The sequence below is a fragment of the Strix uralensis genome, chromosome 14 (assembly GCF_047716275.1).
Source record: "Strix uralensis isolate ZFMK-TIS-50842 chromosome 14, bStrUra1, whole genome shotgun sequence".
NCBI classification, from domain to species: Eukaryota; Metazoa; Chordata; class Aves; order Strigiformes; family Strigidae; genus Strix; species Strix uralensis.
In genome coordinates, this window is record NC_133985.1 from 6,422,595 (window position 1) to 6,448,731 (window position 26,137).

The 26,137-nt window shown below is 35.3% G+C and overlaps 2 protein-coding genes across 5 annotated transcripts in view; one reads left to right on the forward strand and one right to left on the reverse strand.

Annotated features, from left to right (window-relative positions):
- INSYN2B (inhibitory synaptic factor family member 2B) overlaps nt 1–25,364 on the forward strand; it is a 44,350-nt gene extending 18,986 nt beyond the window's left edge. For 2 of the 3 annotated variants that reach the window (XM_074883296.1, XM_074883295.1), the window contains 3 exons: nt 9,507–11,666; nt 14,821–14,895; nt 18,687–25,364. In XM_074883296.1, the coding sequence (XP_074739397.1) occupies nt 10,288–11,666; nt 14,821–14,895; nt 18,687–18,873 (1,641 nt within the window). In that variant the 5' untranslated portion in view covers nt 9,507–10,287 and the 3' untranslated portion in view covers nt 18,874–25,364. The remainder of the gene's footprint in view (nt 1–9,506; nt 11,667–14,820; nt 14,896–18,686) is intronic. The other variant, XM_074883297.1, reaches the window with a different exon arrangement.
- The window catches only part of DOCK2 (dedicator of cytokinesis 2), a 203,938-nt gene that overhangs the window by 104,222 nt on the left and 73,579 nt on the right, over nt 1–26,137 (reverse strand). The gene's annotated exons all lie outside the window — the stretch shown is intronic.

Sequence of the window (26,137 nt, forward strand, 5' to 3'; positions counted from 1 at the left end):
TTATATTCAGAAATAAGATTATAATGATTTTATCTTTCGGTGCCTCTTCAGCACTTCATGCGGAATGGCATTGGATCATCTCAAAGTCTAGCCAAACCACACTCAGTTTTCATTCCTAAAACTTGCTTAGCTAGGTCCATTTTTCTGCTGCAGTAAATATCACAGCATCTTCTCTACCCAGTCCCACCAACTAGAAAGTAATTTTCAAATCTTGCTGTAACATTAATCAGAGATAAAATCCTATAATCTCTTCCATCACTGAAATGTGCTCTTTCTGAAGTCAGAAGTTTACATCCTAATCTGTGTTAGACTCCCCTCTCCATTCACCTCGATCCCAACCTTGAAGTGGTTCACAAAACCTGCTAGCAGGATTTGTAAAAAAAGTTCTTGCCTTCTTAGGTCCTCATTTGTTCAGTGCTCAAGCAAGGTTCATTCAGCATTGCCAAAACCACTGCAGCAGGGAACATTTAAGCACATGCAGGAACATACACAGAACTCTCCTGTGGCAGTGCAGACAATCTGAACAGGATATTCTGCATGCTGGCCAATGGGAATAAGTAATAGAAGAATACTACACAAGACAACCTGTGCACTGGAGAAACTCTGCTACACAAATTCTAATGTATTTAATGTAATAATAAATACATTTACCTTCATAAATAGCTTTTTGCTTTATCCTGTGGAACCCAAAGCAATGACTTGTTGTGATCAATGACCAGTCACCAGACACAGAGGACATGTAAAAATCTCTCTCAGCAGCTTCATCTTTCCTTTACTCTGCCAGCTTTTTCCTGTGTATCACAATAAGCCGCAAATTTGCACTTCAGGGGGATTGTTTTGACTTTATAGGCTCTGCATCTTTCATCCATTTTCACCTGAAAGTATTCCCTTCAGAAGCCTCCTTGCAGTTCATCTGTAACTTTCAGTGCATTTCCATCCATTTACTTCTGCAAGAAACAGTCTAAATTGCATTTGCTAAAACTTCTTCATTCTAGTCTTAAAGGCTTTTTTCAAAAGAGAAAACCTTTTTGTTTCAGTACCAATGAAGTTCTGGAAGAAAATTTTGTGAAATCATCAAGATTTGCATACCAAGCCACTCACTGCGTGACAGACTGCCCTTGCTCTATGTTTTTTCCTAGCAACAAGTACCTGTGATCACCTCTGTTAGATTCATAAAAGGAAGAACATGAGTCTCATTTGAGTCTGACATCCTCAACAAGTTTTGGATATTTGCAAGTTGAAGTCGTGATTGAAAAATAATGAGACTATGGTGTTTCCTGTTAACATTAGTGCATAGAGCTGGTGACTGTTCAGTAGATACTGCTTATATTATATATTCAAAAGGCAAGGAAAAAGTGATATAGTTTAGAGTGTCTAAGCTGTCAGAAAGATACTGTGTAAGTCTCCTGATCATTAAAACCTTGCCATTTCAGAACTTTGCCATTTTGAAATTAAGCCTGAAGCTCTAACTGGATAAACATACCAACTTTTTAAAGATTAAATTAGCTGAGGTATTGTGAGTAAAATCACTACAGGAACAGAAAACTTCACAATATAATTAAAGAGGCCACATCAGGTAAAATAAAGCTGTACTTGGCTGGATTTTGCAGCTTTTGGGAGCATACGCTATTTTTCCTGTAAAGGCAGATGTACAGGCTTTTTATGCAGGATTTTTTAAAAGTGAAGCTTCCATGTAGAGAAATACAAAAGGAAGCAAAAAAAGTTCTCTTTTTCTTTTATTCCTTTTCACACTTCCTTGTTTTTTTTAAAAGCTCCAAGAAACTCACCCAGTTTCTACTTATGTTAGAAATATATCTCCTGACAACAGAGGTTTTTTCACTCCTGATAACGGAGGGTTTTTTTCACCAGACCATCTGTCCTGACCAGGGATAAATAAAGTTAAATCAGCAGAAATCTGTGGCTGCATCTGTAGTGCTTGACTGGACCCTCAACCATCCAGTGGGAGCTCACCACAGCTACCTCTTTGCCCAGGTGTTAGGCATAAAACCAGGGTACACACATGGAAACAGAGGACTAAGGTCGTGCCAAATGTGGGCCAGTAGCGTAGAGGATACTTGGCAGGACAGATGCAAATAGTGAAATAAAACAAACTAAGAATTTGAGAACTTTCACAATCTGTTCTTACAGCAACAATATTATTAGTGGGGCAAGTACTATACAAGTCAATTGTAATAGTTAAATCCAAGAAACAGGCCAAAGCATGTCACAGAAACTTCAGTAACATCAAAATGAATAAAATAGTAAAAGAAATCTTGAAAGAGAAAAGCAATGAGACATTATGGAATTTTCAAGAGTGTCCTTTGCAGACCCTAATAAAAATTTGGGTGCCAAAGTTCAGTTTGTTACTATTAATGACTATTAAAATAATTCAACTGCTAATTATGTCTATGTCCTGGAGAATATAACTTGTACATCAGGTAACTGCAAAGTGGGATATGTTTTTGTCTGTACTTTGTCACAAACCCTTTTGACAACCAGTAAAAATGTTCTCAGATATGACAGAAACTAATAGTACCATCCCAACAAATTCTGGAGTAAAACCTTCCAACAGAATTGTTATGCTGACCTGAACAGCATGCTATGTACCCCAGTGGCTAATAACATATCTGAAGAGATATTCAGTGGTCTGGGCCCAAGATATCCAGTCGTTACCTATAATCGTGATCATAGTTCACAGCTTCATTTCTAATGTGCAGTTCAGCACTTCATGGGGGTACTTTTATGACCGACTTGGACTCTTAAAGGACTGCCACAAATATTAATCATTTTAGTTAGCTCCCATCTGAAAACTATAATACTGTGAAACTAATTGATGGAAGTACCAGATGAAAGATTGCACATAATTACAGTGTCCGTATTACAGCTACAGCTGTAGACTGAACATCAGAATTAAATACCACCTTTTTCAAATGCAGACATGGCACCAACTCCTAACTGATAGATCTGTGGCAAAACTAACAGCAGCAATGTACCAACTCCATAGTCTAGAAATGTTCCATTGCTAGTTCAGACGGGGGAAGCCTAGGGAGTTGTCTGGACACTGATGAGATGAATGGAGCACAAGCATACTACAGATGCTGTAAAAACATGTAGCCGGATATAGGATGGTTCAGATAGCAAGAATAGCTAAGATGTTATTCTGACTTAACCCGACAAATATCCATATATCCAGCCCCAACCCAAAATAAGTCTACAATAACATTAGAAAACACCCTGCAACCTGAGACAAGGCAGGAAAATATGCAGAGTAAAAACCTATTCAGAATAAATTTGATCTTTTTTTCCTCATCAGATGAAAACTTCAATTACAACTTATATTTTTCCCCAAAACATTAACCTAGCAGTACGCACTGATAAGGTTACAAACTGCATTTTAAAAAAAATAAATCTATCAGTGATTAATTCAATAGTGAAAATGAATAATGTTTAAAAAATACTCAATAGACATTTTAGAATGAGAACATTGGAATGCTTTTATGGTGCAAAAAGGTAGGAACTTTTCAATGAAGCATGAGACTTATTTATTTTATCTTTAAAGCTACTTACATCAAGAGAATGCTACAAGTTGCTATACAATGGTATTCTATTGGTCTATTATCACTCTACTCCAGACTCTCAAAATCCCCCCAAAACCTGATGCTACTATACAAGAGCCTGCTATAACCATGAAGGTCACCTTCTATTAAAGGTGAAATTATTAAAAACCATTCTGCAGTCCATCAGACTGTGATGAATTCCTTTCTGGCCTTACTCAACGTAGAAGTTTACAGAAGATAGGACTGTAAAATCCACTGAGGTTTCTTAGGTTATAAAAATGAAGTATGTTCATTATAACCCATCCTAGAATGACTGACTGTGATTGTTGCTTTAGAGAGAATATTGAACAAAGGAAAATTTGGACAGTATTAAGAATTTTGACAGTTACAGAACCACAAAATTATTAAATTACTTCATACTTTTAGATTTTAAAGATTGCTTCCATATTGGACAGAGTTTTTCCATGCCAGCTCCAAGTCTTACATTTCAAAAGAAACCTATGTAGCAATCTGTCTCAACGTATTTTTGCCAATGCACATGTTTTAAAACTTGTGCTGAGCTGAAAAGATCTAAACTTGACTCAGTTCTGCAGATGAAGGGAGAACAAAGACGGTCAACTTCAAACTGTTGTTTACATTTAGGCTTGGGGAACCCAATGCAGTTCAGCTAAGGTTGCATTATTGTGACAAAAGGGCAGGAAAAGGGGAAGAGAGAAAATTTCTAGCATCATCCAATTCCAATGGTTTTAAATCCATCTCTAGCTCTTCACGGTATCTGGTGATGTATGTTTCACTTTAGTCTGCAGGGATTTCAGAGCATATCTAAACTTATCCTCAACATCTCTCATTATTTTGAGGAAAAAAGCCAACACAAGTTTGATAAAAAGTAGAGATACAGCTAAATTAACAGCTTTGCCAACATCTATTGTCAAAGTTCCTGAGAGAGATAGAAAATGAACATGAAGACAACTGACATCCAAACCGACACGCTTAAAGCACAAATATATACTTGTTAATCAAAAAAGTTTCATTTCAGACACTGATTTTTCTTTTTGAAAGTCAGGGGTGAACCTGCATATGGAACACATCCTCTGCAGTGTTTAGTCTGTCATCCAGCCCTCCAACAAGCATGCAGTTCAGAATGGCCACAACACACACAGCCCCTTGTCCCGCCAATAGTTTAGGAATATCTGGAGAGACTTGCAACATCAAAGGAAACTGACACACACAAATTTCTTCTAAACTGAGGATCATCATTCTCCCACCTAGGAAACAGCTTATCATCAAACACAAACCATAATTAAATAAATCAAGATGACTCTTTAAAATGAAAATGTCCAGCTAGCAGCCTATCATAGAAAATCTGTATTATACAGGATAAAAAACAAATCAGACATGACACAAAACTACTCAGTCTAATATATTATCTTACAGTTATTACAGCTCTGTCAGCTATCATTGTACCTATAATGCTTGAATTCATTCGCTGTTTAATCTTTGGTAGATAGATCATCTGGAAGTAGAAAAAATTTAGAGTACATCAGAAAGTTTAAAGTGCTGATGCTCAAAAGCACAAGGTAAATTACATTAATCATCTTCCTGTTGAAAGCCCTCCAAAATGCTTTTAGCCTACTGACTTTATTTATTTATTGAAGAGGGTTTGTCCAAAGTTGTTTTTCAAGGAATACTGGCTTTAACACATGCATAAAAGAAAAGCAAATTACTACAAATGTGTCACACTTTCACTACAAGGAAAAAAACTACTTTTTTTTGCCAAACTAGTAAAATGGAGAATTAACGTGTCAAACTCCAACTAAATGAATTTGAAAACCATGTCAAATATTTAACTTTCTCCACAAACTGCAGAAAACCACCAGAACCACCACACTTGCACATCTGCACTCTTCCAGAAACCCCACTGCCCTTTGCTACATGTTTTTTCACTTCATGCCTTTTCTCATAATCTCCACTTACCCTCACCAGATGCTCTCCTCTACCAACAACAGCTTCAGTCATTAAACCAAAATATGAACCAAAAAATCTGTTTGACTCTCTTCAAGAAATCAGGAAGGCAGAGGAAGGAAATATGGAAGAATAATGATTAAAAAATATCTCTTGTGGTCAAATTTCCTCTGCTTGGTTGGCTAACTACACTGTGCATGCATTTCTAAGAACTCAGATACACCATCTGGAGGTTGGAAAACCAGTTCCATTGCTGTTTGAGGTGGTAGGCTTTGCACCTTTTTTGCAGGCAATTCACTTATTACACCCTGGAATACAATTACACTGGAGTCAGAATAAATTTACACTGGAAAGTAACTATCACCATCAAGAAATACGTGTGCAAATCCTGTAGAGAGTTTAAAAATCAAGATTGGTTTTACCAGTATAAGCCAAGCATAAAAGAAAAAAACATGCAATGATATCTATCAGTCATTCACATACTCAAACCACTGAAAAGAGGAGCATGAAATATGCACCATTTAAAAATAACGTTAACCTAGTAGGCCACTTGTTTCAACAGTGAATAAAGAGATTGGAACAAATCCACCGTGCTAATTAAGCCAAACAACCAAGGCACAAGGCATTTCCTGGGGACTGACGAGCAGCTACCCGGGGAAGGGATGAGGAGGAAGAGGCTGGATAGTTGGATGTGAGGTCATGGAACCCTGGCAGACATTAATTCCCAGCAAATTTCTCCTACCAAAACTGTTACTATTATTACAAGACATAAATTTAAAACTAACATATGCTTTTTGTTATGAGCGACATAAGTTGAATTAATACATTGAAAGCATTTCTATAAAACAGATCCTTAGAATTTTTCATACTTCAGTCAATGTGAAATAACAAGCTAAACAAGACCTGCAAACTGCTGTGCCAGAAACGAATGAGGAATTTTACCCTGGACAAGGGAAAATGTTATTTAAACTTAGTAACTGACAATGTTACACTGATTTGTTAACGTACACACAGACACCTGTAACACTGAAATTCACTAGTTTGGGTTTTCAATCCAAATATTTGAGCATTCCTACCTATATGTTTTTTATTTCAGCTTGATTCGATATAAACAACAGCATCAAAACTTTCATTGCAATTCATATGAACCCCAAACTAGTGGATGCCAAGATAGTTAAAAATCACACAGAATTAAAATAGCAATTTGCAAATTAAGAATGCAAGAACCTAGCTTACATGCCTCTACAGTCAAAGTAGAGAGCCCTTTTAAAACCCTTAAGGGCTTTTAATTCATATTTAAAACACAAAGGAGTAGATTTCTAAAGCTTCTTTCCAAATTTAATTGGGCAAGTATAACTTTTAAAGTAGTCCATCTGCCTGGAGCAGAGCAGCTGTGATGGGAAGTGGAGAATGCTACTGCAATATTTGGATAAATTCTCAAACAAAACTGTAAAAAGCCTCCAGTAATTAGTGGATGATATGAGAATTCAGAGCTTGGCATCGGAACTTTATCTGGAGAAATTGTTTGACTAGTTTATTGTGTATACTTTGTCTCCAGTGAAGAAGCAGAACAGTGATTTAAATGACTTAATGCTAGTATATCATGAAAGTAAAATTTGGTATTAATGTACAGATTTGTTTCCTCGATATCTTACGCAACATTTCGCTCTGCACTGAAATCATCCAACACTCATTTTCTTCTAAAACTTGATAATAATATCGTATTATTACTTTGCTTAAATTATATTACATTTCCTAAATGTTACATGAAGCTACAGAAGTTTGCTATGTTCTGTAACAAGATCTTTCCTACTGCATCCTTCTCATCAAATCTTGTAAATTAAATATGGTAAAGTTTGTGCAATGCTTAAATAAAAGGTACACTAAGATAGTGGAAGTAGTAAGGCTAACCAAACCACCAGTGAATTACCAGGGAACAGGATTAATAGTAAATTAATAGTAAACACTATGCTGGGAATTTAGCCCCAGTCTTAAAAATCACTGTAATCCTAAAAGCAAACTATGCTGGATTATTAAAAATGCCACAGAATATTTCCCATTTTTTTCATAAATTTCTCCTCTTATCCTTACTCTATTTTAGCAGCTGGTTTCAGATTTGGCATAACTTATTAAAAACACAGAAAAAATATTTTACATACAGATACATCTCATGATTGAGTTTTGAAATCCAGTGCTTAAAATCTACTACTAGTCCAGCACTATTCATTGCATATACCGAATTTGGGCTCAAACTAGTCTGGAATGATTTGAGTAGGAGAATTCACATTTGTGAGGAAGTCTGTTACACAGGTTATTTAGGTAAGAAACAGCAAAACCATCCTTAAGACTGTAGAAACATGGAGTGAGAAGTCCTGAACATAATATTTAGAAGTTAAATGTACATAATTTGAACAAACTATATACAGCATACACTCACCTATATGTCCTATCTCAGGAAGCCATAACAGAACCTAAATTTGTAACAGAAAGGTTGCCAAAAAAATTATATCAAAGTAACTTACATTTTGACATAAAAATAATGAAGCAACAAGATCAGTCTTGGCCTATGTGATTGCTAGTCATATGTGAAACTGCTCACTCACAGGGGTGAAGCTGAAGACTTAAGTTTTCACTTTTACTGCCTTTATATTCTCTTACTGCAGCTCCACTACATCCCATGTTCATTAGCAACGCACTGTGACATCTCCATCCCATACCCTGTTGTGCCACCGGTCAACACATCACAGCATATGGGTTCTTACTCCAGCAAAGAGGAAACAACACACTGCCCAACCAAGTAAAAGGCACCATTAAACTGCCTGGGTGTGGCTGCCTAGTTTAAAGGAATCATCCATATGTACACCGGAGCACAAATTTACAAATGATCCATCCTGGTATTCCATGCAGAGGATGCATCCATAATCTGCATTTGGAGGGACAATTCATTAGCACTTCAAATTTCACTAATACTACTGTTTCTATAGAATAAAGACAACTTGAAAGTGGTCAATGCTCATTGCGTCTTAACCTGTGAATAAAATGTCTCTGAGGCAAACATTCTCATAATTGAAGTGCCAGCTGTGACAAATGGGTCACAGTTTTATTTTTTGGGGTATAAAAAAGAGTAGTAGTTTTATTACACTTGTAAAAGACTAAAATACTTGCAAGTAAACTTTTGATAACAGCTGGCTCTCTAATAAAATACGCTCTCTTACTTTTCTCCAGTCTTCCTGACATAATACATAATCATTATGGCTATATTATTATCCTAACTGTTTTTCAGAAATGTAAGTTTTAGTGGTCACTCAAAATGTTTAATATTGTTTTTTCGTGATGAGCTCTGGACTAATGTGACAAACAACAGCTTTATAGGCCAGTCTCCTGCATGCAAACTGAGTAGAACACTTTACATGTATGTGCAGACAATTTCAGTCTTGATTTCCAAATAATTGATAATGCATGGGAAACAGATTTTGTCTTCCCAGAAAGGGTTCTATTTGCATTAATCACATTTAAAAATAAATTTATTTTTCCTTAACCAGGAGTTGGACACAAATCTGAACGCTTTAAAATAAGCAACTCTAAAAAAATAAAAATTCTGAGTTTTGTTCAAACCTCAACTTGCCTCTGAATTAAGAACTGACATTTGTATCGTTCAATTTTTTATTTCACCCACAAGATTTAATACCCATTTTCAAATCTGAAGATTTAAGTTTTAAGGTCTATATTTGGGACCAGATTCAGGCCTGCACGAGTACTGAAGGAAAAAACTACTACTCTCAATATTTTCTACCCAGTTTTGGTGTTGTGTATTACATGTGAAGAAAAGTTTAGGCACTTGAAAATTATAAAACAGTTTTCAGTTTCTATACAAGTATTTCACTGCCAAAACTACAAAACCAATGGAGATGAAAAGTTGTTAGGCGACAGCAGAAGACTAGTGTTTGGCAGTTTATTCATCTACAACTGTTGTCTTTTTACTTTCAGGAAACATTTCCTGTTGTTCTGCATTTGCTGGTTATTCCGTCTGGACCACTCTTCTGATGCCAATGTATTTACAGAACTTCCCCAAATGAAACAGTCCTTCGGATATGATTGCACAAACTGAAGTAACAACTACACATCAATAACTTCTCTCACTGAAAGCTGCTGGATGCGGTCTTTTTGCCTGGTCAGAAGCGGTTACATTTTGCTTAACTGTTTGGGAAGATTAGTTTCATTTGCAACATTAAAAAGATGGCTGAAGAAGAAAAACTCACTCTAAAGAAAGCAATTCAGTTTGGTATTAATGTATATATTCCAGCAGTAAAACTATGCAACAGAAACGAAAATGCCCCTAAAAGTTATTATGCTTGTTGTTTAGACAACATGCAAATAACACACATGTGACTGGTCCATCATAAAAAAAGCTGCAACGCAAATGGAGAGCTGACTGTCAAATAACCATCAGGAAAGCCATAGACTCAACCTTACCTTTAAATTAGTTAACTGTAAGCATAACAGCCTGTTGCAATAAGATGATCACGTTAGCTTCAAACACAAGGATTTCTGCATTCCCTAGCTACAAGAAATCTTTCCTTAAATTTGATATTTAATTTCTTTATCTTAGTGTTTGGTCTAATCAGCAATTAAATTTGAAAGAGCATCCCTAAAGAGAGCATGTCAGTTAAAAGTATACATAATAACAACAAGAAGAATGAAAAGTTTAGCTCCTTCAGGAGTAAGGTATTCATTTGCAACTTAGGAACAATCTTAATATACAGTTCAAATGACAAATGAAATGGGCCGCAAAGAAACACGTTACTTACAGACTTTAAATTGTGATTCAATGGCCCAGCAAAACATGAAAATGCGTCCAGTGCTATTGAAAAGGAATAGTCTGGATTCTGCTGATTTTATGAGACAGCCACACCACCGCAGGACCAAATCTCAGCAAGTCCGATTCAAGGATGATGGTGTGAACACAAAGTCAGAACTGGATACTAATCCTGCCCAAGATATAGCATTCACAACTGGAAAAACAGAAATATTTTGGGATCACAACTTTTTGCTCCATCACTCTCCATCTTTTCCAAGGGCTCAGAAGGGGTTTCGGAATATTGCCATACAAACATCTCCAAGCCTCAGGAAACACTTCCCGGTTTTTAAAAAGAAAAAGTTGACAGTAAGCAAATCATTAACAGAAATGCCAACAGAGCCTGCAAATTCTATCCAAGTAAATGGCAATCTTTCTGAACAAGACATGTCTTCAGACCTCTGTTACTTAAGAATAACTAATCATTTGGAAGATGGATTTAGGAATAGTGATGTGGATGGTCAGTTAAGTCAAAGACCATCAAAAGCACAAAGCAACGGACCTATCCACTCAGATGATTTCTCAGTATCAGAGAAGACAACTGTTTCTACACAGGTGCCTGAATACATACATGTGAGTTTTCCACAAGACAGCAATGTTTCCATGGATGCACCAGACACAACCACAAATTTAAGTAATTCACTGCATTCTTCTACTGTCATAAATAGCAATGAAAATATTGACAACAGCACACTGTCATCTAATTCTGAAAAAGCATACCCTTGCCTAAGCAATTCTACTAACTGCAGTGAATGTAATCCTCATTCTGACTCTTGCGAAGCAGATAAAAGTGATTCTGAGTCGCTCGTAGCCAGCAAAGATGCAAGCAGTAAGGAAACTACTCCATTATCACCTCCATCAAATCACAGTTCATCTCCTTGTTTCCTCAGAGACTATCAACAGGCAGGAGAGCACAGAACAGATTCCAGCTGTGTGACATTAACAAATGATGATCACACAACAATGTCCTTGACCAGCAGTAATGCATCAAAAGCTTTTCTGTCATGTAATACTGAAACCGAGAAAAATTCTACCCAGTCAGATGTTTCCCAGTGTAACAGCTGTTTAGAAGGATTTCACATAAAGTCTTATCTGCCAAGGAATGAAATAAAACCACAAACCAACAAAGAGATTAGTGAAATAAATAAAATTCATTTGGCACATGGAGAACTCTGTGCCCTACAAGGCAGGCTGCAGTCTGTAGAGGAATCCTTGCAGTCGAACCAGGAGAAGATTAAAGTCCTTTTGAATGTAATCCAAGACCTGGAAAAATCCAGAGCCCTCAGTGAAGGGTACGGTGTATTTTAATATTAGTAATTCATCAGAAGTGTAAAGTAGACGTTAGCATTCTTTGAACCTTTGCTACCGAAAAAGTCTTTCCTGTGATATTTAAAGATGAGTTTGCAAAAATGGTATCTTATACGCTTTTTCTGGTTTTTGGGCCTCGGCAGAAGAGAAGCACGTCTCTATAGCTCGGTTTTAGCTGACACTGCCTTTATTAAAACCAGTGTGAGACATGGTTTATTAACTCCCTTTTTTTATTTACATTTAAGGTGTCAGGTACAAAGCCACTGACACCTGAGAGTTGCAGTCTTCATCTAGCTAAAATTTCTATGCAGTAGAAAAACAAAACCCAAGTCTAAGGTACTGATGTAGTATAACAGAAACCTATGGCAAGCCAACTGTCTCCTACTAGCAAGGTCAGATATGTGTTTAGGGCCAAAGCAGTCCTATTGCTGAAACAGTTTATATCAGCAAAAACATGCATCTCTTCAATAAGTTATTATTGCCATCATAAGTAAGGAAAAGGATTAGTAGCTAAAGCATAGCATCTGCAGAATTTGGGGACCACACTGCTTGTTACATTTCATGATACCACAAACAACACAGCCATTTAAAGGGCATGCCTTAAGAATAGGAAAAGGGACAATGCCAGGTAAACATCAAGAGCTTCAATATGTCAGGAAGATTTCATGGGAAGTGAGTGCTTAAAAAGGCTTAAAACTATGAACATACAGCATGTGAAGACTGTTAGCAAGAACTCACTTTGGAATCTCAGATTTTAGAATGACTGCTTTCTATACTATCACAAGAATGCATGACCTGGATTTATTTTTAGTATGCTCTCATAGTGACTATTAGCCAAGGCTGCAAGCATTATTTATGTAACTTATTTATGCAACTCGTTTGTGCATTATAAATAATAATAATACTATAAATGCAACTAATGTCTAAAGATTGGACACCTCTGTAGGACAAGGTTAAAAGAGTTTTAAATATTTCTGTGCTCAAAACAGGTTTTAAAATATCCTAATAACGCTTTCCAAACCATTAACAGCAGCTCCTACTTACAGTAAATGCTTCTAGGATACATTTTAAAGTTCTGGTTTTTCATAATGTAGTATATCCATCAATCAATTTTTGTCTTCAAAAAACCCACAAATCTTTCAAAGTATCAAGAGAATAAAGGTTCCATTTTACTCTTATTTTTTAAAGATAAACCAACATGAAGTCTATGTTATGATATATTTACTTTTATACTTAGCACAGGTAGCTTAGGCATCTAGAATAATCATTTACGTGAACTGGTTTGTGCATAAAACTGCATCCTTAATTTTAAAATCAGGTCATGTGTATTAATAGTATTTACTGACTGTAATTAAGGAATAAACCTGATCATCTTCCACATTTCCACAAACTCTGCAAACATCACAAAAAGGCAGCTGCATTGAGATTTTTGTGTAGGTTCAGTTGCATAGAAATAGCACAGAACATGACACCAACTTGTTTACATGACTCAGCACCAGGTCTTTGCACTTGTTCCCATGTGGACAGAAAAGGTTTGTGTGGCTGTGCAAAAACTGTCAGGATAGAACTAACTGAAGCCACAATTTTATATGCCCCAATTTTCTTAGAACTTCTGAAGAAAAATAAATCTTTATTGAAGAATTCTTTCTTCCTCAAAGTATTTTGAGAATTGACATTACCTTCTTGCATTTCTGATGAATAATTCTCCAACTCACACTCCAAGTATGATTTACGCTCATTTAAAAATAAAAATAATATAAATCAAGTTAACATGTAATTTTCTGCTGTAGAGATTACTTTTTTTATCTGGAAACATTAACCAGTAATGTCCATCTGGCTGTTAGCATGAAAATACTGTTAGTTTCCACTGTGCCCACATAAATTTTTATTCCATGTAACGTTTTTCCCATATAATTCAGCTCCAACTACCCTCTCTGAGGGTTGCTCTTAGTCATTTTTCTCTATCTGAAAAGGCCATTTTCTAGCACCAACTTTGTAATAGCCTAGATACAACAGACAAAATCCACATAGACATACTGATAACAAAAATGCAAAAAAATTTATAAAATACCAAAACCCAAAAATTTTGTTTAGAAGCAAGATGGGGGGGGGGGGGGGGGGGGGGGTGGGGGGTGGAATCCAAGTCTGTATCAACTTTAAGCAATCACTTATCTATGGTATATTTCATACCAGTACCACCTGACTATGGTGTTTTAGGAAATTAAAGGAAAAAAATACTCCTTTTCCCCTGCATGTATTTATGTATGACAGAGGAGACAAGTTTCCATTATGTTTGCAAATCTGGCCATTACAAAGAGTAACTTGCAGTGAAGCACAGTATGATTATTCAGCAATATCTACAGTCCATTTCTGTTCAGTTACCACAGGGTCGAAAACAAAAATTTTGCCAAATATCTTTCAGTTTCACACTGAGACTCAATGATAAGCTTCAATCCATGTTGCTAGAATCATCTAGCAGTAAAATTGAACATTCCAAGCACTTGTGGAAGTAGAACAAGAACACATAGAGAACCCCTACTTTAATTGCAAAAGCAATCAGAAAATTATTTTGGTACCAACTGAACTCCCCTAATTCAAATAAAACTCGTTAAATATAAGTGTTGTGCTTCCTTCAGATGTAATAAGCCACTGACCTCACACTGTTTCTAGATCTCTCCATCATAAAAATAATTCAACTCTAGTTGATGTTAAGTATGAAAGTCACTTTTCTTGTTTTCTCAACACTCCAAATTTGTATACTATCAGCAGTAAAAATCTGACTTGTTTACATAAGGAAACATGAAAAGGGGAAAGAATGGAAAGCATAAGGATAGAAATCAGATTGATTTACCAAGAACATTGATATTCCAATACTTTAAAGTGTGTTTATAAGCAGCAGTCACGTGTCTAAGTGTATTCATAACAAGTACTCATGCAAGAACCAACAACCAGAATCTTAACAGCACCATCAACACAGGGTTTGAGTTCTTTAAAGCAACCTTCTAATTTAGAAGTTCACACTAGAATTTTTAGTAAGGATAATAGAAGTGGCAAACAGAATTACTTTTATCGTGAAAGATTCAGAGATCGGTTGATGTATCTGTAAATACACATTCCATGAACTACTGTCTATTACAGGCGTAACTTCTATCACACTGGGCAAGACCTCAACAACTGCAGCACCTGTCAGAACACGGCATGTATCATTTACAGGTACTTCACTCCTTCACCCAGTCTTGTATTGTCTGTATATCTCTCACAAATGTACACTACAATATTTTATTCACAGCTATACAAAAGGTCTCATTTATTATTAATCCAGTTTTTAACAAAAGACCAAGTGCTATGTGTGAGGTAGTTGGTTTGTTTTCTCAAGTAGAAAACAAATAATATTGGTGTTATCTGAAAGAGGTACTATACTTCTGAGAATTTAAATAGAAATTTCCCACTAATGTTTCACAGCATTATTACTACTAGCATGCTCTGAAAACCTTTGATACCATTTCTGATTATGAAATTCCATTTGTGTGTTACATTTTTAAAGCTAGGATTTCTGTAATAAATTTAGATCTTGGAAAACATAAACACTCGATTCTCCAAAATGCCAGTAAGCTCTCGCTGCAGTTCATGTTTATGTGCCAAAAACTCAACTCCCACACTTCTCACTTCAGTAAATGTTTATTTGTTATTGAGAGAATGCAATGTGAGTGTAAATTACTCCAAATTTAAACTGCAGTTTGTTAACCTCTTATGACCAAAAAACTTTGTAGTACTGTGTTCCAGACGCTATACGTGTTTCAGATGCTATGTGTATACACCCCGCCATTAACCACAAAGTTAGCAGGTACAAAGTCTTGATTATACTACACATGTAGCAAGGGATTTTACAGGGCTTCCACCAATCTGTAAACACATTCTCTAATCTCTGCAACCTCAGTTATGAGGCAGAAAACACATCTTCAGTTATTTGATTCTGTAAGATTCATCGGGCTCTTCACAGGATATTAAATAAGATATTGACCAAATGCAGCATAATCAGAGCTGGAGCTCACACTTTGCCATTTTAGATCCTTTCCAGTACTGCCGTACACTGCAGACTTAAGAGAATGAATAGGAAGATGAATCCACGGTCAAAATTTACATATGATATCTCAGGCCTCATTTGGAGAGTTAGAGAATGTGTACTAAAACCAAAGGTAGTGGAGAAATTATAATACTGCTAGTTTAACCCTGGGGTTTTTGATTCCTTTTTGTGAGGGACACTTTACTTAAAGGACTTTGCAGTTGATGAGCTGCTTACTGCAACTGCATGCTTGTTTTCCTTGCTATACATACCACATTTCTGATGTGCTGTACTGTTTTAAAGTTTATTTTTATTAAGAAGCTCAGTGGAAAATGAACTTGCCAGTCACATATTGTGAAGATCAGGTACTGAAGTTTGACATGACACTGAAAAATTAAGGAGAAGTTGATCTGAAACATCTCCTAGAAATTTTTTATCCCTTCAAAGATATACAAATATATTAGTATTCCAGAGGTTTGGGGTATTTAAACATGTTTACATTTACAAAAATAAAGGGTAAAAGAATTTCTCTTTCAGGTTGAGAACTTCTCCTTTATTTGAAAGAATATGACAGACTATTATCTTTGCCAGTTTGTAAGCACGATGACTTCAAATTTTTTTATGGATACAATGAATTCACATGGAAGTGTTTTTCACACTGCATTTTTTACATGAATCAAATTTAAATATAGGAAAGATCCTGAGCAACAAGCACAAGTATCCGAAGAAAAGAATAGAGCAAGTAACAAAACACTGATGTGCCTTTTTGATTTACTAGATAGTTTATAATGATACCATGCCTGGAGGCTTATGGTGCAATGATTAGTAGACTACATACGAAAGTACACAGTGCCTCTAAAGAGTTTCTAGTTTTAAGAGACAAAACATTAGACGGCAAGGGAACAATAGTTTTCACTTTACAGTGATGTTCCACAAGACATGGTTATGAATAAAGCATTCTGAGTAATGAGTATTTGAAGTTCATAACATATTCATTAGACAACATTCTGAAAGAAGTAACTGTTACCAGTTTTTGCTCTAGACAAACCCATACAATTTCTGTGTTTTACGTAGCCTAAAAAATCCACACAAGTATTTTTTCCACTAATGTAGCATCACTGTTGTCGTTAATTATAGAATCAAGTGTTTTGTCTTGCTCCCCATTTTCTTGTTCTTAAAGAACCTAATGCATCAGCGATTCAAACGCTGTACAAGCGGAATGTTGGCTTGTCACTGAACCATCTTGAACCTTTTAAGCAGTTCCTGAGTCAAACAATATACTAATTTCCTATGAATACAAGTGTGGATTACACTGATTAGTAACTAATAGCTTTTCAGTCTAACAGCAACCAGGTATACAGTGGCTGTAAATTTAGCTTCATTGACTATCCAGAAGGTTCATGTTAGCTGCCTTGGAACTTTCAGTCTAGATCCTGTAAGATAAACATTTGTATTATAATAAACAAATGCAAGCAGCAACTGAAAACAAACAGTTATCTCAGCAGATAAGGGACAGTATTAAATGACCTCTTGCCTCTAGAGATGATGTCTTCAACATGAAATTAGAAACTCTGAAGAAGGGAAGAAAAAATGAACATGAGCAGATGCTATCCTTATATATGCTATGTAAGGATATAAATATAATATGCTATAAACCAAACATTTCATTCTCCAGCACTTGTGATCTGTGACTGCTGAAAAGCATTAAGTTGCAGTTTTAGCAATAAGCTGATAAAACTGAAGAGACACTGACCAAATTTGTCATTTATACCATTTTTTTCTACTGTTTGTATTTATTATGTTTTGCTCCTTGTCCAGAGATCCCTCTTCAGTTCTAAACTAGAATAATCCTATGGCTTTCTTTTTGCCAGCTGACTTAGTTTATTTCAGTAAAAACCCCCAAACATATTAATTATAAGGGGAAAAAGCTTCTAGTTAATTTTAACATATTATTCAACAATGGTTATGGATTTCTATATACTTACGAATACTCACAATTAATAGTGTTTAAAGATATTCCTATTTACTAATTTCACAGATTTCTTCTACTCAGTGCCCAAATCAGGTTAAAGGCTTTAATGTGACAGCCCAACATTCCTCTGATAATGCCTTTTCCTCCCAAAGAGCTTGCATTATGGAAGATAGAATGAGCTCCTTTCTACTCTCCCCTCCACATGCTAAAACCTCCACAGCAGATATAGCTGATACAACTCCCACTCTCCTGCCCAGAAAAGGTGGTTGAAATAAAGAAAAACCATACAGCACTGCATTTTTTTCGTTTGCTGCTTTTTCTTTGTTTTTATTAAAGTCTACTGGTTGCATCAGACCACTTAATCACTGTCCATGTCGATTCTTTTGAATGTTACGTTTATTTCCATGCACATACCTGCTCTTATATAATTAACATCTCGGCACTCATTTTACATCAATAATAATTATGAGTTTCAATGGAGAAAATCAGTTACATTCTACTTTCCTGTCAACTAATACCACTTATGTCAAAGACTTACATATTTGCTTAATTTCATATATTTTTGGTCCTAGCAGGTCTCCTAGTGGGAGACATTCACATTTAACAAAGTTAAGCATGTGAGAGTTCTGAATTCATGCCAAGCATACAACTGAGTTAGATTACAGTATCAAACTAACATGAATGAAACGCACTGAAAGGTCACCCTAGTACATTTTCATTTTTTCCTCCCTTAATTTTTGTCCCATTGTTTTGGGAACAATGCTGGAGTTCTTAACTCATATAAAGAAAAAGGTTTCCCTCAGAAGAGATTAAGAGATTAATTTATTTTCAAAGGAGCAACCTATACACCCTTGTGTTTTAACCAGGCTCTAATATCGAATAATGCCAAATTATTCTAATGATGTAAGCATCCTTTCCACAAGCGGGTATTTCTCACTTACTAGCTTAAATGTCTTCATTTTTCCATAGTGTAGAATATGACTTCAGACAACAAGAAGGAAGATTTCATCAGATTTTGAAAACACTGGATCATGAAGAGCAAAATCCAGCTTCAGCTTCACCTCAGAAGCTACCATCTGATCATCCAGCTCCCGAGAAAAAGGAGTTAAGGAGAAAAACAAAAAAGGTGAAAAGAAAATGCTTCTGGTGGATTTGACTTCCTTACGGATCCTTTTACATTTCAAAAGACTCTAGAACATTTGAAAGCACACACCTGAAAGTGTGCTATTACAAAATCACAAAGCTAAAGAATGTTTAATTAGAGTATCTGAAAAATCAAAAGAATTGAATTTACTTAAATCATCTCACTGAATAAAGGTGCATGGAGATACTATTTTCAAAAAGAAAATGTTACTTTCAAAAGGAAGCTTTCTCATTTTTTCCGAGGATACTTTCATATGCTTTGTAAAGACTTTTTTTTCAACTTTCCAAAAATAATGAGGTTTAAATCTCTACCTTAAAAAACAATGGTAGACAAAGCTAGGAGTGTCAGAGAGTCTTCATTTCCTATTTCGAAGCACCACAGACTAAAAGAACTTCACTGATGTTTAAACAAACCACATAATCAAGAACAAATTCAGGGGCATCTACGTTGTTCAAACAAATCTCTCCTCAAAGGAGGCGATTACAACTATTTCAACATTCCCACTGAAATATTTTTGTTGCTGTCTTCTAATATTTAACAACAACAAAAAAAGAATTTCAGGATACGTTTTAACTCTGTCCTTTTATTGGTTCAATTTAAAAAGCAACCATTTAGAAGTTTCAGCCATTTAACAGGCTTCTCTGGAAAGAATCACAAAATCATAAAACAAGAGAATATCTCAGTAATTACAGTCTTAACCCCCTAGTCAAGCAAGGTCCAATTAGGTGAATTTGAGTTTTGAGTATCTCCAAAGACAAGAATCCATAACCACTTGGGGCAAGCTTTTTCCCAAATTTTCCAAATTTTTTCTTAACATCTAACCTGAATTTCCTATGTTGTAACTTGTGTCCATTACATCTTGCCTTATCCAAATACACCTTCAAGAAGAATTAGACAGATAATAAGACCTCTCTCCTAAGCCTTCACTTCTTGAAGACAACAAATCCAATTTTCCCTGCTTCTCTTCACATGTTATGTGCTGCAGCCCACAGTCATCTTGGTGGTCACCCTCGAGTAAATTGATGTCTTTCATCTACCTGGAAGCCTAAAACTGGACATAATGCCTCAGATGTCATCACGCAATTGCTGAATAGAGGGGAATAACCACTTCAGCTACTGTCCTTCTAAACCACTTGCCCAGTTTGTCCATTTAAGACCTGAGTCACTATACCGAAATATCCCAAGATACGGTTTTTTGGCCTTAAGATATAAGTTGATACAAAATTGATCATAAAAAATATTTAATGAACTCATCTGTATTATATAAAAAAATTATACATGCTGAAAAGATTTTAACATGTGTCAAGGCAGCTATTTCCTTTCTTCAAAAATAGCTGAATTACCAGCTAGCACAGGGTATGCCCATGTAACCTAATTTAGGGTTGATGAGACTATTATTTTGCTCATGAAAACACAATCACCTTTCAGATGGAGGGCAGAGAGGAAAAAGTTTTCCAAAGCAAGTTTAAAGGGCACATGGTAAAGCCTAAATAATGTATTTCATGTTTAGTGGAATGTATTGCAGACCTTTTCTTAGAAGTGACTCTGGTTAATTAGTTCCAATGGTGCCAGGGTAATCCAGGGATTAACCACTGGATCCTATTTTTCTAAATCATATTGTATTAATTGTGCAATGTTAGTTAAAAATTTCTGTACACTTTCTGTACACTTCTGTGTTCCTTAAATTCTTAGGGTTAACTACACATTTGAAAACACATTAAAAACAATCTTTCACAGAAGAATTTTGTCTGGAAGAACTAAGTTTTTTGATAAAACTTGTCTTCATTTCAAACAGAGTATGCTATGTAACATGGCTTAATTTATCAAAATTCCAAAGGACTAACAGTTTTAAAAAATATTTCCATGTTAAGTTCAATCAGTGTAGAAATGACAAGCACAAAATTATCATTATTTTAGAGGCTTTTCAGAGGAAAAGCCTTATATAATTTTTACTAGCAAAAAAGATGCCTTTAGTGAGACAGAAAAGCTCTTCAATAATAATTTGTGGGTATAACAAAGGTAAGAATTATTACATCAGAAGACATCATTATATTACACCAAAATACATGTACTGCTTACGCTTGTATGACAACCGCATTCCTATTTTGCATTTGTCTCTGATATAATGAAGGTTTTATTAGTGTGTAAATGTTTCTTGTGTATTAAAATAACATTTTAAGATTAATATCCTCTGTGGTAAAGGTATAATAATAAGCAATACTAACAGGCGTAACACTAGCAAAACCAGTAAGCTTTTTTCTGTAGTAAACTCATTTTCAGTAATTTGTTATTATATGAAAGCAATCTTTTTGTCTTTCTTTTTGTTAACAAGCACAAAAAAGCTCATTTTAACCTGTCTGATTTTGGATTTGCATACATAATGAGCATGATGCCTTCAATATATTTTCAAAGAATCCAGATTATTGAATTTAAGCAAAACACAGTATTTTGGTTCACCACACTGCACCAATCAATTCCTGGGGACAGTAAAACTATGCAAGAACAGAAATACTCTAGTTTAAGAGGCCAACCAAAGACAGCTGTAAGTAAGACTCTTAAGTCTTTCTTATGATCTGAAGAAACACCAAAACTTCTGAAAATCCGATAATGATTTAAATGTTTGTAGGTTTTACATTTTCATGTCTGATCTTGATGGAATTCAGAACTGTAGACAATTTTTAATAATTAATCTCCCAATCAAAATTAGCCTTTGTTTTCTATATTCCTCAATCAGTTTGTTTTTCAATTGTGTCTCAATCAGTGAAGTATGGATTATCCATATATGGTTATGAAAGTCTCTTTTTAACACATGCACACACAGCAATAGGGAAACACTTAAGGTATCTAGGCCAGCTGACCCTCAGCTCCCGGTGCTGCAATTTAAGAACATTCTTTCAGCCTACCCTCTGTTCAGTGTTTTCAAATTCAGACCCTTCAAGACATCTGTTTTTCCTTGAAAGAAAACATGAAATTACAGTTCTGCTGAAGCACTGTCCTTCAGAAAGGTTGCTGCTAGAGTTCTCTACTTCAGGACTTCAGTACAACAAAAGACATTTTTTTTCGAGTCAGCTGTAGTTGCAACAGTCAGCCAAGTTCTAAAATAGATATTTAAGATACAAACAAAAGACTTATCTGAAACAAAGCCAGAACACTCTCATTTTTATCGCAGAAGGCTCTGACTACCATGAACAAAACCATGCAATAGTTCAACTGAAAACAAAGTAGGACAGAAGTAAATTATTCCTACAAAAGAATAGCATCATAGTTTCACAATAAAACCACACCTACTAAACGCAAGACGTTATTATACCCAGTCTTCTCTACAGTACGTCACACGCGATAGGCTTTCTACATAACATTTTGAAGACAACATTGGAGCAATGGTTATTTGTTACATTAAAAGGTAACAGAGGGAAAGAGTCAGTCGTGGTATGCATCAGCCAGAGCAAGAGGGTAAGACTGCTTAGTTGTATGTTTTGTTTAGATTTAACAGAAATTTGTATATCCTAGCAACACAAAGTACCTAAAATTTAATAGCTTTGTAATGCATAACTGGAGAATCTAACCTATGTGAAAATCTAAGATGTAAGCATTGCTTTTTGTTTTATTGTTTAATATTTAAAAAATATTTTAGTAATTCATTAGTATTTCATATAGAGAATTAAAAAATTACCAGATACACACTATGCAATTTATGATGTCAAGACTGAAAAAGCAATAGAAATTGGTATTGTTAGAAGGTAATAGTACTGGCTATAAAAACCTCTCTGATTTAGAAAATTACCGTGTAATGCCTAAAACCAGCTCCCAGAGTAGGAAATAAAGGTTAGAAATATAAACACGCTCTTAAATAAAGTTTAAAAAAAAAAAAAAAAAAAATCACAAAAGACACAAAGCAACAAAAAACCCCCAAAACAAACCACAGCTACTTCACAGCACTTGCATACAAAATATTGTAAGCTTCTCTGAAAGACATTTAAATGACAACTACAATATGGTATTTATAAAACATTGCACAGAACATGGCATATTCCAAAATCACTGTATCTGAAATTGCTGTTTTATGGAGTCAACTTTCTTTAAAAATTCAGAATGTATGAATAAAATAATTAATTTCTCTCCATCATGTAACAGCAGTTCATATAGGGCTTTTTAAAGTTTTGTGCACTATAGCTCTTTCAAAAAAACCACAATACTTAGTATTTATGCTAGCTTAGATACAAAACATCTTCCTAATGAACTGCATTATCTAATGTATGTTTTGTAAATTTCTAGGTTCTTGAAATGTGATGTTATCTTTTGCAATAAAATGAGGTATTTTTCTTAGGTTTCAGGAGTCAACTCGTAACAAACAACATTTAGATTACAAAAGAAGTGAACGATTGTTCTTTGGAAAATAAAAATGAATGGGAAATTAATAAACAGGTCTTTTATGGAATCATTCTGCAGCTTTTCTAGGTAGAGAAAGGATTTCAATTTGAATTTGAATACTGAAAAAAACAGCTGTAACTTTTAGCTTGACCATGTGTATATTTAAATATATCCTTCTCCAACCATAGCAGCTCTGCAAAATGGTTTCTCTGGTCATTATTTCCCAAAGAGTTTTTTGGGGGTTTTTTGTGGATGTATGCTATCTAGAGTAGCTTTGGTTAATAGAGCACACTGTTTTCAGTAAATTCTTTATTTGTACAATATCTTACAAAAATAGTCTAAAAACTTTTCTGTATAACATAACTACACTCTTTTCATCATGCTAAGCTGATATTGTGAACAAAACCAAGTTTGGGAGTGCCAAAGGAAAGCTTTAAAATGTATATGGTGGATTTATGATATTTTTGTTTAACAAATCAAGCCAATACCAAAATCAAGTACTTCTGTATTCTACATGCATCTGTACATTTTACTTCTACAGTTACTGTAGTAAGACTTCACTGTATCACAATGCCCTTTAACTAAAACTCTAAATTTCAAGATAAAGCTTGAGTAGCCATTTTCAGACAATAAACTTGTCCCTCTCTATTACAAGTTTAGCAGCACTTCCACAACTACAGTCAGGGCTTTTCTTGGTTTGGGTTTTTTTAAATAGTGAAAATAATGAAGCAGGTGTTAAAGCCTTCAACTGCCAAAACATCCCAATGAAGGCAAGAGTGGTATTTAAGTCTTCTCTGCAGTAGCTGCAGAGAGCCAAATCACTTTTCCATCACCAACACCTTCTCCTGAAGGGATTATATCCTTAGCCTGACTCTTTCCAGTAATTACATGAACAAAGCCCACAGCATGCTGTTACCAGCTGAGCACAAGGCAACACCTCCCCTTAGATTCAACTTGCATTGTAGCAAGAAAAGATAAAGGCAACTGTAACCCAAAATCCTTTTAACTCTTCCTCCACCAATAAGCTAGAGGATTGTGAAAAGAACACCTGAATATGAAAATGAACCTGCTTATCCCTGCCAGAAGGCAAAAACACTCAGGTAAATAAAATCCAGTAATCTACCAGGTGCAAGACATTTAAATTTGCAAGGAATTAGGGTCTTGTAAATTGTAACTATTGTTTTTATTAGTATAACATAGTAGTAGCATTGTTCTTCACACCATTTTCAAATTCTAGAAAGTTACACAGCAAAAGATAATAAAAGTACTTGCAATAGTCAGAAACATAGTAACAGATTCAAGATTCTAAAGAGTAACCTTCTGTTCTCCTGGAAGTAAATAACAGATGTAGTCCAATTTGAAATGTCACTCATATCCACATAACACCAGCTACAGTCTGCCTGCAGCTATTCCATATGTCCCACCCATACTTGCAGAGTTCACCATACTTTTGGCAACTTTAGCTCACCTAAGCACTCTGCAGAAGGCCATCATGCCTGACTATCTGCGCCCTTTTTAAAAGATTAAGTATTCATGATTTCAACCAGTTGGGCCTTCTGAAGAAGTTTTAAAGCAAACCTGCAAATTAACTGACTGAAGTGAAGGTAGTGCACACAGCATGAAAAAAACCTTATTTCACCAGTTCTTTCTGAATGCAAAAGACTATTTTGTTCATTACAATTTCTTCATGTCAAACGTAAAATACTGTTAACAGATCTTGCCTCAGCTCTAGAAAACTTTGTAATTTATTTTAATTCTGCATTGATAAACCTCTAAAATGACCAATAAACACATGCACAGGTGCTTATGAGCATTATTAGCATTCAGACATCTGCATTTCAAAATTCACACTGGATTTGATCTTTTTAGGTAAAAACAGCTGAATAAATTACAGATGAGAGTTTAAAAAAACCAAAACAAACCACAAACCAAACATATTTTCCAAGCCATTTCAATTGACTGTAACCAGCTTGTTTCCTAATGATTTCCTAATGTTTCCTACAGTTTCATTTTGCTTCTTCATTTACTGTTTACAGTATCCAGAAATGCACCTTAATATATTGATTACATCATCCATGACGCTCATATGATGCTTTCTTCACAAGTACATAAAATATTTTCAAACACTGAAAGGTTCACTGGGTCTTTATTCAAAACCTCTTCCTCTTATGACCGTGCATACATACCAGAGGGTTACACACAGAGTAACAACAGACTGGAGTTCTGATAAACAGTTAATGATATGATTTTTGAAACTTTCAGATCCACCACCAGAAAGTTGGAAGCAACCACTGGCAAGTATCTCCTCTAAAGAACTCAGTCAGGACATTAATCATTAGGAGACACACATGCTCTAACTGGCAATGATCTAAAACTGTTAATTTGGTTTTCCAACAGAAATGAACAAGGAAACGAAGTACATTTTAAAAGACATTCAAGTACCTCCTGTGGCCAAAACAATCAAGTAAATGCTGCTCATGATTTTGCAGAATAATGTAATTCTCTGAAGATTAACAATTAATATACATCTTCTCTTAAATGCGTAATCTGATGGGCAAAGTTCTGTAACTCCTGCTGAACACAACTAGCTTGCATTCTCAGAAATAGTATAAATCAAGAGGAGTACTCATGAGATATGTAATTAAATATGAATAAATTGCAGAATCTGTCCTTGAATATAACCCTCAAACCATGGAACCTCCACAAAAATCTCTGGCGAGTGCTCTGTGCCAGTGCATCACCAGGTATTTTCCCTGTGCACATAGGGTATCTTCCTCCTCCAGAAACAGAGCCAGGAACAGCAACTGTTCCATAGCAACTCTAACCCACCAAAAAGTAAATCATGTGGAAAAATTGAGAGAAACAGAGCATCCACCAATTCTTTATATAAGCTATTCAGAATAGC